This window comes from Carcharhinus amblyrhynchos, chromosome 23 (assembly GCF_965287045.1).
Source record: "Carcharhinus amblyrhynchos chromosome 23, sCarAmb.v2.hapA, whole genome shotgun sequence".
NCBI lineage: Eukaryota > Metazoa > Chordata > Chondrichthyes > Carcharhiniformes > Carcharhinidae > Carcharhinus > Carcharhinus amblyrhynchos.
Genome location: NC_137346.1, coordinates 40,507,648 through 40,523,389, shown reverse-complemented (window position 1 = coordinate 40,523,389; position 15,742 = coordinate 40,507,648). Strand labels below are relative to the sequence as shown.

The 15,742-nt window shown below is 45.5% G+C and overlaps 1 protein-coding gene across 1 annotated transcript in view; it reads right to left on the bottom strand.

Annotated features, from left to right (window-relative positions):
* gas2l2 (growth arrest specific 2 like 2) overlaps nt 1-15,742 on the bottom strand; it is a 48,117-nt gene that overhangs the window by 22,404 nt on the left and 9,971 nt on the right. The window contains exons 2-3 of the mRNA XM_080210650.1: nt 3,518-3,759; nt 165-272 (exon numbers count right to left, since the gene is read on the bottom strand). Coding sequence (XP_080066776.1) covers nt 165-272; nt 3,518-3,759 — 350 coding nt within the window. The remainder of the gene's footprint in view (nt 1-164; nt 273-3,517; nt 3,760-15,742) is intronic.

The following is a 15,742-nucleotide window of genomic DNA, read 5'->3' as shown; positions in this document are numbered from 1 at the left end:
TAAGGCCTGGGTGGGATTGTGGTCGGCGCAGATTCGATGGATCGAATGGCCTCTTGCTGTACTGTAGGGATTCTATTTCTAACTAAGCTGGAATGCAGGGCAAACTGAGTTTGTAGAGATGAGCAAAGTGTCCTTTTAATAATCAGAAAATGACTGCCACTCACCCTGACAAAAATTAAAGTATTGGAGTCTCCCACTTTGTACTTCCCTTCAGAGACTTTGACCATGGGAAACTGGTCAGGACAGGTACAGCGGCTCACAAGGTGACGTACCTGTGTGGTGACAAGACACAACGTGCCATTACGTACAATCCCAGAACATTTCACTAATTTCCGAAGCACCGTCAGTGAGAACGACAGTGGCCAACATTTGTGTGGCGAGCAAGAGTCCACACAAAACAATGAAATAAACGACCAATTATCTTACTCTGCTCTTCACCAAATAAATCCACCAACCTTTCACAACCAGAGAGGAGACAGAGCCTCCATGTAACATCTCACGCTAAAGACGCAATCTCAACACTGGAGTGTGGGCCTGGATTCTGTGTCTCTGGAGTGGACCTGGCACCTGTGGCACTCAGGAGCTGGCTACGCCCCCAACTGGCTCAGAGTCTTAGGCTGGAGTTTTACACCCACCCACCACCCCCCGACTGCCCACCGTGGAAATCGGAGCGGGCGAGGGACAGACCACAGAAAGGCCTGTTGGCCTTGGGCAGGATTTTACAGTTTTGGGACGAACCAGGCTGCAAAATCCCACCCTTAGAATAGAATTTACTGCCCCATTGGTGACCGGTTTCGAGGCGGGTAGGACATTTAATCAGGCAGGAAGGTGTGGGGTAGGCACCCCATTGCCTTCCCAGCTCCTCCCAAATAGGTCTGGGCTGAGAAGGCTTGAGGTGGCCTTCCCCTCTGGATGTTAATCCTCTCTTAACTGGGCAATTAATGGCAACTTAAAGGCCTCATTCTGCCTTTGGCATTAGCCCAGCAGGGGAGTGACTATGTGGGCTCCCAGTGGGGACGGGGGTGGGGCGTTTGGTGGGGGGGGTCACTGATTCAAGGGCACATGGTGCTTGATTGGGGGCCTGGCACTGGGAAAGTGGGGGGGTGGTATTACCTGCTGATGGCCACCCGCCTGCCTCTCACACTTGCCGGCAATACCCACTGCCATGATTGGGTGGCACAGTGGTTAGCACTGCTCCCTCACAGCGCCAGGGACCCGAGTTTGATTCCAGCCTCGGGTGACTGTGTGGAGTCTGCACATTCTCCCTGTGTCTGCGTGGGTTTTCTCCAGATGCTCCAGCTTCCTCCGACACTCCAAAGATGTGCGAGTTAGGCCACGTTAAATTGCGTGTCTCAAGATGTGTAGGTTGGGTGGGGATTAGCTACGGTAAATTGCCCTTAGTGTCCCATGCATGGGTTGCAGAGATGGGGTGAGCCTGGATAAGATGCTGTGCCAGAGAGTTGGTACAGGCTCGATGGGCCAAATGGCCTCCGACAGTTTAGGGATTCTATGAAGATGGTTTCCTTGGAGAAGAGAAGGTTGAGAGGAGATTTGAAGGAGTTTTCAACATCAGGAGGTGTCTGAGTAGGTAGGGAGAAACTGTTCCCACTGGGGAAAGGATCCAAAAGCAGAGGGCACAGATTTAAGGTCATTGACAAAAGGAGCAATGGTGACATGAAGCAAAATGTTTGTGTGGATCTGGAACGTGTGTCCTGAGGGGAGGCAGGCTCAATCATGGCTTTCAGAAGGGAACTGGATAAACATCTGAAGAGTAAAATAACCAGTGGCTAACCACAGTGCTGCCCTAATCTATTCACGTAACTCAAGCCCTTCATCCCTGGACACGTTCTTGTGCAACATTTCTCTGAAGGTAGTTGGGTTAAATAAATGGGGTGGAAAACGAGGAGAAGTTTTGTGATCTGGAATATTTCACATGGAGATGCTGGCTTTGGACTGGGGTAAACACAGTCATAAGTCTCACAGCACCAGGTTAAAGTCCAACAGGTTTATTTGGTAGCAAAATCCACTAGCTTTCAGAGCACTGTTCCTTCGTCAGGTGAGTGGGATTTCAGTTCACAAACAGGGCATATAAAGACACAAACTCAATTTACAAAATAATGGTTGGAATGCGAGTCTTTACAGGTAATCAAGTCTTAAAGGTACAGACAATGTGAGTGGAGAGAGGGTTAAGTACAGGTTAAAGAGACGTGTATTGTCTCCAGGCAGGACAGTTAGTGAGATTTTGCACGTCGTGGGGGGTTAATGCATGGGGTCACACCACAACCCCTCCCTCTGCCCCCACCACCAACCCCCACCCTCCCCCCCCCAAAGCACTCAATCTTTAGAATCATTGAATCCCACTGTGCAAAAGGAGGCCATTCAGCCTATCGAGTCTGCACTGACCACAAGCCCACCCACTCCCGTAACCCCACGCATTTACCCTCTCGATTTGCCTGGGCTTGTAAAATCTCACTAACTGTCCTGTCTGGAGACACGACACATCGCTTTAACCTTAACCTGCCTAACCCTCTCTCCACTCACATTGTCTGTACCTTTAAGACTTGATTACCTGTAAAGACTCGCATTCCAACCATTATTTTGTAAATTGAGTTTGTGTCTTTATATGCCCTGTTTGTGAACTGAAATCCCACTCACCTGATGAAGAGGCAGCGCTCCAAAAGCTAGTGGCTTTTGCTACCGAATAAACCTGTTGGACTTTAACCTGGTGTTGTGAGACTTCTTACTATATTTCAAGTGGACAGAGTCAATGAGCGGGATGTTACAGCCTGGCTCGAGCGAGACCAGAGATTTCTATCCAAGGTCAATGGACATTTCCTTTATCTGCCCCTCGCCCACTCCGAATCCATGGCAGGCGGAGCAGCAGAATTCCGGCAAATAATTAGATTTTTTAAAAAAGGGAATTGAAAACATATACGAAAAGCGAGGCTGTGGGGAGAGTGGACATAAGAACATAAGAAATAGGAGCAGGAGTAGGCCATCCAGCCCTTCGAGCCTGCCCCGCCATTCAATAAGATCATGGCTGATCTGAAGTGGATCAGTTCCACATTCCCGCCCTCTCCCCATAACCCTTAATTCCCCTGTCTATCAGAAGACTATCTACCCGTGACTTAAATATATTCAGCGAGGGAGCCTCCACCACTTCAATGGACAGAGAATTCCAGAGATTCACCACCCTTTGAGTGAAGAAATTCCTCCTCAACTCTGTTCTAAACTGCACCCCCCTTATCTTGAGGCTGTGCCCTCTAGTCCTGCTGTCCTTTCTAAGTGGGAAGAATCTCTCTACCTCTACCCTATCCATCCCCTTCATTATCTTGTACGTCTCTATAAGATCCCCCCCCTCATCCTTCTAAACTCCGAGTACAGACAGAGTGGATTGACTTAATAGCTCTTTGTAAGAGTTACTATGGATACAGTGGGCTGAATGGTCTCCTGTAGGATACTGTGAAGAGTTCTTTGTAAAGGAGAGGTGGAGAGCCCAGGCCCCGGGCCTACTCACCATTTCATCCAAGTTTTTGAAATCACACAGCTCCTTCTGTGGTTTGGGTTTGGGGGGGATTGGCTCTAGTGGTAAATCCATCTCCTCACGGATCTCCTCCTCAATCTCTTCCTCCATCTGAATGAGGACTGGAGCCAACATTCCAAACTTGGAGGCCCTCCTTGCCACCTCCAGTAGGCACAGCACAAAGTTCTTCTCGTTCTTCCTCAGGACCAGGTCCTCCGTCTCAAACATCAGCACATCTGCAATGAGAACGCATCCCACCGTCAGACCCAGGCAGCCAGAGAGCTGGGGAAACAAGCGGGGGGCCGGGGTGGGGGGGCAGCATGGCGAGAAAGGAAAGGCTTTTGTGTTGACATAAGGCCTTCCCTGAGCTCAGGTTACTATCAAATCCTGCCAATCCCCACACCACCCCCCCCCTCCCTCTGCCCCCGCCACTAACCCCTACCCTCCCCCCCCCCCCCCCCCCACCCCCCAAAACACTCCATCTTTAGAATCATTGAATCCCACACTGCAGAAAGAGGCCATTCAGCCCATCGAGTCGGCACTGACCACAAGCCCACCCAGGCCTTATCCCCGTAACCCCATGCATTTACCCTCGCTAGCCCCCCGATACTAAGGGTCGCTTCATTTGGATGGCCAAAGGAAGGAAAATCTTTGGACGCCCAATGTCTGAAGAAAACGGGATGGCCGATTCACGCACAGCAAGATCCCACAGACCTCAATGTGAAAAAGCACCACCCAAGCTGTTGTAGCGGGGTTGATGAGGAACAAATATCGTGTGGAGGTCAGCGCTCCCTGCCCTCCTTCGCAATGTTGCCCTGGGATCTTTGACGACTACCTGAGAGGGTGGACGGGCCTCGGAGCTAAAATCTCATCTGAAGGACGGCACCTCGGATTGTGCTGAGTTCCCTCAGCTGGGGTGTCAGGTTTTGTGCTCAAGTCTCCAGGGCGAACCGAGAAACCTTTGGCTTTCCAATCCAGATGTGAGGTTGCAGCTGGTTAACAAACTGGAAAAGCTCCAGGAGGTCCTGGGCAATCCAGATGTTTAGAGAGCTGTAATGGAAGATCAGTGAACCATTGCCTCAGTCACTCACAGCTACAGGCTGATGTTTCAGCTCCCCCTTGTGTTGGCTTGTAGAACTGTTGCCTAGGAAGATTTTTTTTTGGATGAATGGATAAGGGAATGTGTTCGTTACCCTTGTATCAATATTAATGACTTTACAGAAGCCTAGACTAGCAGGGGGTTGGGGCAATTAAGTCGAGGTTTATAAGATGATGAAGGGAGTAGATTCTGTTCAAGTTGGTTGCAGATCAACATTTGGTGGGGGGGGTAGACAGGTTAAAACAGCAATGGACAACATGGACTAGTGAATGGGCCACTTGAGTGGCTTGGTGGCACAGTGGTTAGCACTGCCGTCTCACAGCGCCAGGGACCCGAGTTCGATTCCCGGCTTGGGTCACTGTCTGTTGGAGTCTGCATGTTCTCCCTGTGTCTGCGTGGGTTTCCTCCGGGTGCTCCGGTTTCCTCCCACAGTCTGGTTAGGTGCTAAATTCTCCCTCAGTGTACGCAAACAGGCGCCAGAGTGTGTTGACTGGGGGATTTTCACAGTAACTTCACTGCAGTGTTAATGTAAGCCTATTAGTGACACCAAGAAATAAACATTAAACTTAAAACTTTAATCTTTAAAACTTAGTGAGCCACAGGATTGAAATTGGGCTTGTTCACTCACCCAATTTATGGGGTCATGGACCATAAATAAGATTTGCACATTCTCCTCATGTCTACATGGGTTTCCTCTGGGTGCTCCGGTTTCCTCCCACAGTCCAAAGATGTACGGGTTAGGTTGATTAGTCACGCTAAGAAATTGTCCCTTAGTGTCCAGGGTAGCGGAGGTTACAGGGATTAGTGGGTATAATATGTAGGGATATGGGGGTAGGACCTGGGTGGGATTGTGTTTGGTGCAGACTCGATGGGCCAAAGGGCCTCTTTCTGCACTGTAGGGTTCTATGTTCTATTAAATACATTTAATGCACGCTGAACATTTCATAACAAGTTGTATCATTTATATAATAACAGAACCATCCTCAAGTTCAAGTGGTAAAGACAACAGAAATACACTTTAGACACAAAGGGAAGTGCACGGCTCTCACAGTCAATGTTGTGAGTAACCAGCACGCAGCCCACTTCACTCGCGCTCGCTTTTCTGCGAATCACTTCAGTCAAACCAGTAGGAAAATCTACGTGGTCAATAATCAGTGGAGTGTGACAACCCTGCCTGTGGGCAACGGTCAACAAAATGTCTCATGGGCTACACCCAGAACCCAGGTGGGCCGCAAATGGTCCCCCCTGGGCTGCAGGTTGCCCACTGCTGGGTTAAAGGGAGAGGATGGGATTGGCAGGCGGGAAATCAAAGGCTAATCCTTGAGGAATTAGAAGGATGGGAGATGGGGATGGGAATGGAGATCGCCCTGCCTTCTGATCCACACAAGAATATTACAGAAAAGATCAGTTAGCTCGCGATGGGAGCCAACAGTTCCGGATTTTCTGCAGGTACCTGATTTAAACATGATAACTAAATAGAATATTTAGCAAGGTGAATGAAATGTTGGTAGTTATTGCAACAGTGATGGAATTTAAAGGTTTTACTGTGGCTGTATAGAACATAAGAAATAGCAACAGGAGCAGGCCATCTAGCCCTTCGAGCCTGCCCCGCCATTCAATAAGATCATGGCTGATCTGAAGTGGATCAGTTCCACTTTCCCGCTTTCTCCCCATAACCCTTTACTATAGGGCTTTGGTGCTCCCACACCTAGAGCTCTGTGTACAGTTTTGGTGCCCTGACTTGAAGAAGGATATAATTACATTAGGAACAGTTCAGAGAAGGTTCATTCAACTTACTCCTGGGTTGAAGGGGTTGTCTTGTGAAGAAAGATTGAACAGGTTGGGCCTATACCCATTGGAGCTTAGAAGAATGAGAGATACGCTTAATGAAACACAGATGGGGCGAATTCTCCCGTCCCATCCGTGACAGGAATCGTAGTGGGTGAGGGGCGGACCGTGGAAAGGTCCGTTGACCGGGATTTTCTGGTTTTGGGGTGAGCAAGGCCAGATAATCCTCATAAGATCCTGTGGGGATTCGATATGTTTCTTACTAGTAGCCTAATGAGGATATTTCCACTTGTGGGAGAGACTAGAATCAGGTCCACAGTTTAAGAATTAGAAGTCTCCCATTTAAGATGGCGATGAGGGAATTTATATGGCTAGTCCAGTTCAGTTTCTGGTCCATGATAAGTCCCAGGACGTTGATAGTGGGGAGACAGTGAAGGGAATGCAATTAAGCGTAAATGGGTGATTTGTCGATTATCTCCTGTTGGAGATGGTCGTTGTCACCCCAAGCCTGGATATTGTCCAGGACTTGTTGCATTTGGATATGGACTGCTTCAGTATCTGAAGACTTGCAAATGGTGCTGAACATTGTGCAGTTCTCAGTGAATATCCCCACTTCTGACCTGATGATGGAAAGAAAGTCATTGATGAAGTAGTTGAAGATGGTTGGGCCTGGGACACTACTCTGAGGATCACCTGCATTGATGTCCCATCAAAACTGGGCAGCATGGGCAAGTTGGGCCAAAGGATTTGTTTCCATGCTGTAAATCTCTATGATTCTATAACTGAGACGAAGGGGAGATTTTTGTTTTAGGAACTAATTGGAACTACCTTTTCTGTAATTTAGTGCATAAAGTGCCTCCTCTAATAGTGTTTACACAATGTTGCTTTTTGTTTGTTACAGTAAAAGTCCTAAAAATTGAAGTCTTGTTCTGTTATTCTTCAGCTGCTGGAAGTTGAAATATCTTTTTAAAGATTGTCAGTTTCGACAGGGATCATATGAGTTATGTGATAGTGTACCTTCAAGAGAATTTTTAAAAATCTGTTGTGTGCAGTCCTCAGTGTTGCTGTAGAAGTCCTTTTATTGCTACATAAATGGGGTTTGTTTATTTTTATTATGGGATCTTTTATGACCCTGCATTGTTAGGAGGAAGGTCATGTGTTTTGGACAGATATTTTTCCTTCTGAGTGAATTTAAGGTTTCATTTTCTGTTTTGGCTGGCAGCAGTTTAGTTTTAGAAGGGACATCAGGCTGAAAAGAAGTGTTTCTCTTGCTCCCTGGTTTTGGAAATTCTGCTGGTTAGCTGAAAGCAAGGCTTTTTGCCTTCCTGGAGTAGTGAATCTGCTGTTGGTGGCTCAACCAGAATCTCTTCCCTGATATTCTGGAAAGCTGTTCTGATTCCAAGTCTGTCTGTGTGTGCCTCAAGAGAAATGTACCATTCAACCAAAGGACTCAGTTCCAGTATCGCGTGAGCATTAGTTTTTGCTGTGTTAAACCTGTGGAAAGGGTTTTTGTCTGTGGGAAGTTTTTGTTTGAATGGAACATTTTTAGATATATCTGTTAAGGGTTATACACTATCTTGGTTGTTGTGTTTTTGTTTGTAATTGCTAAAAAAAAAAGTTATTGCTAATTTACTTTCCATACATGTTAACTTCATCCTTAAATAAACTTTGTTTGATAAAAGCTCCCTAGTGGGTCATTTGAATCATACCTGAAGTGAAACATATCCATGCTTATCCTAGCCAAATTCAAAGTGTAAAACTTATGATCTCAGTGGGCTTTGGAGTTTCTGACCTGAATAATAAGTCAGCAAGAGTTTAGCTGTGAAGCTACCAATGGCAGCAGTGTTGGGAGGGCTGCAAGGTACATAACTACATTTCCAGGAATATATCCAAACAGAATTGATAAAATTAAGACAGGGATGAAAACAAAGGTGAAAATAACTCCATAGGAGCACAAAACATTAAAGCCACTCCCTAATTTCAGAAGGCGATTGACCTGTATATGAGCCAATGACCTTTTGCAACCAATCTCAGTGACTTAACTGTGGCCTTGCTCAGGTTTTCTGCTCCAAGTGACACTGAACAGTCGCTTAAACTCTTTCTTGGCTGTGGATTTCTCTCCACGCTGTGATTTAGAACCATTTTCTTGTTCTACAGCAAATCAATGACAAGACAACACTTCACAAGGCCAGGGTTGTACGCCAGCCTTGTCAGTGTCAGGGCTCCACACCAGCCCGCCCGGCATCCGGGTTGCACACCGGCCCGCCCACAGGCAACGAAAGGGCCTCATTGAGCTGAAATGATCTGATGGTACGTGCTGTTCTTTACTGTTCTGCATTCCTGTGGGAGGAGAGTGGCCTCTCCTAGGTCAACGTCCACTCTGAGAAGATGGAAATCACACACTCACTATGTGGGAAACTGCCAGTACAAAGCCATCGCAATCTGCTGCAGCATTCCCAAAGGCTGCCTTTGAGCAAGTCTCTGTCTGTATAATGACAGCACCATAAAATGAGTGCTCAAGGTGATCCTGTAAAACGACAGGAAATCAATCAAAAATAACACCATATTCAGTCCTGGTGCATTACTTTACAATACAACCTTGCCACGTCGGATTTCCAGAGGGGGCTGAGGATGATGTCCAACATAACTTTAGCAGAGGACCATCAGGAACCTCTGACACTTGACCACTGAGACTGATTTTTTTCCCCCAAGGCTTCTGACAACCTTCCAACTAAAGTTCTGGTGGGGCATTTCAGGGAATTTCTGTTCCAAAGAAACACTTGGGTTTATATTAGCAGCTTTCGCAGATCCAGCATGTCTCAAAGTGGTTTACAGACAATCAAATGCTTCTGATGTTGGAAATGTAGCAACCAATCTGTGCACTGAAAGATCCCACAAACAGCAGTGAAGTAATGGCCAGATAAACTGTTTTAGCATTTGAGGAATAGATATAGACCAGGACACTAGGGAGAATCCTTTACTCTATCCCAGAGTTCTATCGAGCGTTGGTTGCTATTGTTGTCACTTGTTCTTCTGTATATTTATCCCAGGAACAAGGAGTCCTCTTCATGACTATCTGTGATCATAAATGATGTTATCATTGAGAATTAACTCCATTTGTTCATCTCAGCCATCTTCTGCAGTGTGGTAAACAAGCAGTTTTCTAACCTCTGGTAACACAGAAGTACCAGACATTGAAACTGCAATTGAAGAAGGCTATAAACTTCACTATTTAATCTATATTTTAGAATTGTGTTTGTACATTACAGCCTTTATGCACATTCACTTACCTACAGTCACAAAATATCTTTCACTTCCCCTGTTACCTACCCGTCTCCCTTCTGGGACCTGCTCCACTTTGTTAATCATTGACTTCTGTGTTATAACTGTTCTATTTTGGAGCTACGTACAGATGACACTGGTTTCTATGGTTGGGACTTTCCAGCCCCACTGCAACAGGTCCCGCCACAGCAGATGTGGCAAGTTAGCCAGAAGTCCACTGACTGTGGTGGCACCAGTAAATCTCACCAGCTGGGGTGGGTGGGGGAAGTGGCATGATCCAGAAGATCCCACCATATGTTTGCAACAGGTTTTATTTATTCACAGTGCTTTACTAGGTCCACTCCATGCCTCAGCTCCAACTTCCAGTACTTTCTCCAGCTTTGTTCACTTTTCTCTGAGTCCACACCCAGGTTTAATTGATCAACCCTTATTGGGCGTCAATAGTAAACAGACTCACATAATCAATGCTCAGCACCTGCCTTTTAGCACCGTCCGTGAGGTGCAGGGTGAGGAGAACTGGATGGGGAACATCACGTTACATGGTCAGCACTTAAATTTCCTCTCCTTTAGATCAATGGGAGGAAAGGTCAGAGATGGGGAATTGTCTCGTTCGCCAGCTGCTCCCTGCCAGGTCCTCCTTCCTCAGGTGATGGCCAATGTCCAGGTGGTAAAGGATGAGAGGTTGCTCCATCCCTCCATTGTCTTTCCTACTGTATGACTCAGCATTACAGTGAGTGGGGGGTGAAGATTAAGAGGGTATCATTGGGCTGTTTCGCTCCCTGTTTACTCTGACAGTGATCAGAATCACTGTCACAATCACAATCACATCAATGCCTGCGGGGTTTTTGGAAATGATCTAAATAGAGGAGCTTTTCAAAATAGATTTTTTTCTAATGATTACTTTTCAATCTACCTTGACAAATGAGAAACTAATGTCACAAATAATCAATGCACCAATATGTCTCCCTCTAAAGGGGCAATATTAATAGAGATTATTCAGTTAGGATTAACAAGCGTAATAACCAGGAGCTATAATCTAATCATTGTGCTGTACCACAACACAATAGCAGGCACGTTTCAGAGCAGAAATTAAACAGTAAATGTCTATCGTATGAATTGGATTGGTTACAATACATTACAGAAAGAGAAATCTATGAGCCACAGTCAATTGACTGACATTCTCACTCCTCTCTACTGAGACCAAACCCAGCCCTCAGTAATAGGCTTGTGTGCACCAGTAGTTTCCCAGTGTTATACAGTGACAGACCTGAATCCCCCATCAGGATTATCTTGATTATCCCACTTCAGGATAATGTGGGACCTGAATCCCACATTATCCTTGAACAAGGGATTCAGAAGGGATACTGAATCCCTTCATTCAGTACTGGTGAATAAAGTGGCCTTTATTCACTAGTACCAATCCCTAGAGTTAAACAGTCAGATCTATACTCACCAGTACTGTATCCTGGTGTTCTATATAAGTGACACAGCTATGTTCACCTGTACTATATCTCAGTATTAATACAGACCACTATTCAACATTGTTACTCACAACAAGTGGCTGTAATAGAAGAATCAATCCAGACTGCTCTTTTAAGTTCAAACTGGTTTATTGTAAGACACTTCCTCAATGCTGCAACCTACAAGAATCTCTCCAGCCAAAAGTTGTTCCCTTAACAAGGTGACTGCCAAACTCTGATTAATACTACATTGACAAACAATACCATATCATGTATCTTATAAGACCGACATATTCCCAGCAGTAATCTATCCCAGTATTATGCAGTTCCCACCACATATATATCCCAGTTATACATTGACAGATATGTTCCCATCAGTACTGGACCCGAACATTATACAGACAAATCTGTATCCACCAATATTGTGTCTTTATATTATACAGTGACAGACCTGTATCCTCCTATACTGTATCCCAATATTATATACTGACAGACCAGTATCCACCAACTCTGTACCTTCATATCAAACAATGATAGACTTGTATCTGCCCATACTTTATCTTAATATTATGTAGTTACAGACATGTAACCACCTATACTGTACCCATCTGGACTGTATCCAACGTTATACAGTGACAGATCTATATCCACCAGGACTGTATCTTATTTTATACAGTGACAGTCCTGTATCCATCAGGGCTGTACGTTATTTTATATAGTGACAGTCATTTATCTAATAGTACTGTACTCCGGTATTATACACTGACAACCTGTATCTACCAGTCCTGTAATCCAGTATTATACTATATATATAATATTATATACTTGTGCGCACAAATATAATTTTTAAAAGTTTGGTCATCATTATACTTTTAATTCCAGATTTTTGTTGAATTCAAATGTCACCATCTTCCAAGGTGGGATTTGAACCCTGGTCCCAAGAGCATTTTCCTGGGTCTCTGGATTACTAGTCCAGTGACAATCCCACTACACTACTGCCTCCCCTATTTTATATACATTAGTGATGGTATTAAAATATGTGCAAAGCCAACAATCCTTTCTTCCAATTTTTAAATCATCTCTTCGTGAATGATTCACCCAATTAGCTTAAGATGCAATGAGTGGTTTGGTAGCACAGAATTTGAGTATTACTGAAAAAAGACACATGTTGTCAAAACTTCTCATCCTGCACTCATCAGGACAATTTGCAAGAAAATCAAATATAAACAGAACAATAATTTATACTGCATGACAGTGCTGATTGGTTATCAGCTGGAGTCTGATGGGAAGGGGTGTTGCTATGGCGAATGCACCAGATAATTGATGACTGACCGTTAACTGCCAAGCTTTGTTTAAATTGAAACCAAGTCAGGTTATCTCTGGCAAATTTATTGCCCTGAGGAATGAACCAGAGGATGGTTGTCATTGAAAAAGGTGCAATGTTTATTCGTGTCTTCGCTCTCTTCAAAGGACAGCACTGAGTGTCAATATATGTTGCTTCTAGCAAGTGTTTCATGAGCCACACTACGAGTCCAACTGATAATCTTAAATTGGGTGTCACCAGTTGACTGATGCATCCTCCGTGGCAACACCTCTCCCAATCAGAGTCTGCTAGCCAACCAATCAGTACTCTCTTCCCATGTGGTACAAACTATTGTCCCTTTGTATTTGGTATTCTTGCAAATTGTCCTGATGAGTGAAAGATTAAAAAGCTTCAACAACATGTCTCTTTTCAGCAATAATAAAGATAAGTTGTAAACTATCCTATTACTGCTTGCGATTTGTTATCCCCTGCCCATCCAGACTTGGTAAACAGGAAAAGTACATTTAGATCTTTCTCATAACTATCCCAGTTACTGTTTCATGTTTTCCCAGGTCACGATTTAATCTTTTCCTGCCAGCTATTTCTATCCTTGATGGATTTCCTGTAATGCATGCAGGAACATAAAAGGGAAGCCCAAAAAGAGACGCTGAGGAGATTTCTTCCTCAATGAGGAATAAAACTACTACTGTCGGTTGAGAAATGGTTACAGGAGGCCATTTGGCCCTAGGGTGGGACTTTACGGTCTATCCCGCCAGGTTTTCCATTGGCAGGGCAGTCAAGCCATAGACCTCAGTGGAAGATCCTTTTGGCAGCCAGTGATGAGCTGGTTTCTGCCACTGGAAAACACCCCACGAGGATGGGCGGGGCAGAAAATCCCATGTCAAACATTTTAGATTGATAACTTTTCAATCAAAACTGGAAGATGTTAGAGATGAGCACTTGAAACACCACAGCTTACAAGGCTGTGAGTCAAGTACTGGAAAATGGAATTAGAACAGATAGGTACTTGATGGCCAGCACAGACTCAATGGGCCAAAGGGCCTCACTTTCTCTCTCAATACACCACGATTCTTATAAATGTTGCCCAGTTCTGATGGAAGGTCATTGACCCAAAACGTTAGCACTGTCTCTCTCTCCGCAGATGCTGCCAAGCCTGCTGAGTACCTCCCGCACTTTGGGATTTTAATTTGTTTGCGATAAGAAAGACGTGCATTTATATAGTGCTTTTCACAACCACCGGCTGTCTCAAACAGCTTTCCAGCCGATGGTGTACTTTAAGTGTAGTCCGGTTTCCTCCCACATCCCAAAAATGTGCTTCTTAGGCTGATTGGTGTCAATAAGTTGTCCCTGAATTGGATCTCCCTTTAACCTGGTGCACATATAATTCCCTAAATTTCCACCCCCTTTATTGTGGAGTTCCACTAGAGGTAGACAAAAGCGTCGACGATAGACGTAAGACTTGAATTAGACACTCGCTGAGTGTTAAAATGGGCAGCGCAGGCTTGTAGGGCCAAAGGGCCTGTTTCCTGCGCTGTTCTTTGCTCTTTGTTCCAGTCACTGTTGCATTGTGGGTAACACAACAGCCAATTGGCACTCAGCAATCTTCCACAAACAACCACGTGATGATAACCCAACTTGACCCCTTGTGATGTGGAGACGTGTGTGCTACTGATTAAGATGAGGAGGAATGTTTTCAGCCAGAGGGTGGTGAATCGATGGAGTTCATTGCCACAGGAGGCCAGGTCATCGAATGTATTTAAGACTGAGATTGACAGGTTCTTGATTGGTAACAGGTTCAAAGGTTACGGGGAAAAGGTGAGAGAATGGGGGTTGAAAAACTTATCACCATGATTGAATGGCAGAGCAGACTCAACGGGCCGAATTCTGCTCTTATATCTTACGGTATTGTAGAATCATAGCACCCTACAATGCAGGAACAGGCCCTTCGGCCCATCGAGCCTGCACCGAACACAATCCCACCCAGGCCCTACCCCCATATATCACACCACTAATCCCTGTAACCTACGCATCCCTGGACACTAAGGGGCAATTTCTTAGCATGGCCAATCAATCTAACCCGCACATCTTTGGACTGTGGGAGGAAACCCACGTAGACACGAGGAGAATGTGCAAACTCCACACAGACAGTGACCCGAGCCGGGAATCGAACCCAGGACAGTGGAGCTGTGAAGCAGCAGTGCTAACCACTGCGCTACCGTGCCGCCCTTGTGGTCTAACTGGGCCAGGGCTGTCACTGATAAAGCTTTGCAGTCCAGGAACGAGCAAGTTCCAGAAAATAATAGCATGATGCATATCGAGTTAAAAAGGACATCTCCTCGCTGAGAGTCTTAGTGCCACTCCCTCTGGTTTAATTAGCACCACAGTCCCTGAGAGACATGAGTCACAAAAACCCAGCTTGCAGGTGCAGCAGGTGGTCAGGAAGGCGAATGGGATGCTGGCCTTCATCGCGAAGGGGATTGAATATAAAAGTAGGGAGGTCTTGCTGCAGCTGTATAGGACATTGGTGAGGCCGCAACTGGAGTACTGTGTGCAGTTTTGGGCGCCGCACCTGCGCAAAGATATTTTGGCCTTGGAGGGAGTGCAGAGGAGGTTTACTAGGCTGATACCGGAGTTGAGGGGGTTGAACTATGAGGAGAGGCTGAATAAACTAGGCTTGTACTCGTTAGAGTTTAGAAGAATGAGAGGAGATCTCATTGAGACGTATAAGATGATGAATGGGATGGATAGGATAGAGGTGGAAAGACTCTTCCCGCTCAAAAAGGACAATAGGACTAGGGGGCACAGCCTCAAGATAAAAGGGGGGCGGTTTAGAACGGAGTTGAGGAGGAACTTCTTCACCCAAAGGGTGGTGAATCTCTGGAATTCTCTGCCCGTTGAAGTGGTGGAGGCTGCCTCGCTAAATATTTTTAAGACGCGGGTTGATGGGTTTTTGATAGGAGAGGGGATTAAGGGTTATGGGGAGAGGGCGGGAAAGTGGAACTGAGCAGCGACAGATCAGCCATGATCTTATTGAATGGCGGGGCAGGCTCGAAGGGCTGGATGGCCTACTCCTGCTCCTATTTCTTATGTTCTTATGACATGATGGCCTGATTAATTGTGTGGGAAATGATGTGGTTATAATAAGAAGTCAATGCTCCTCATTACTTTCTGCTTGATGAACGGAACTAGGAAGCAGTTGACCAATGTAATCAATCATAACCTTTGATACACAGCACTTGTTTTCAATAATAACTTCACACAGAGGC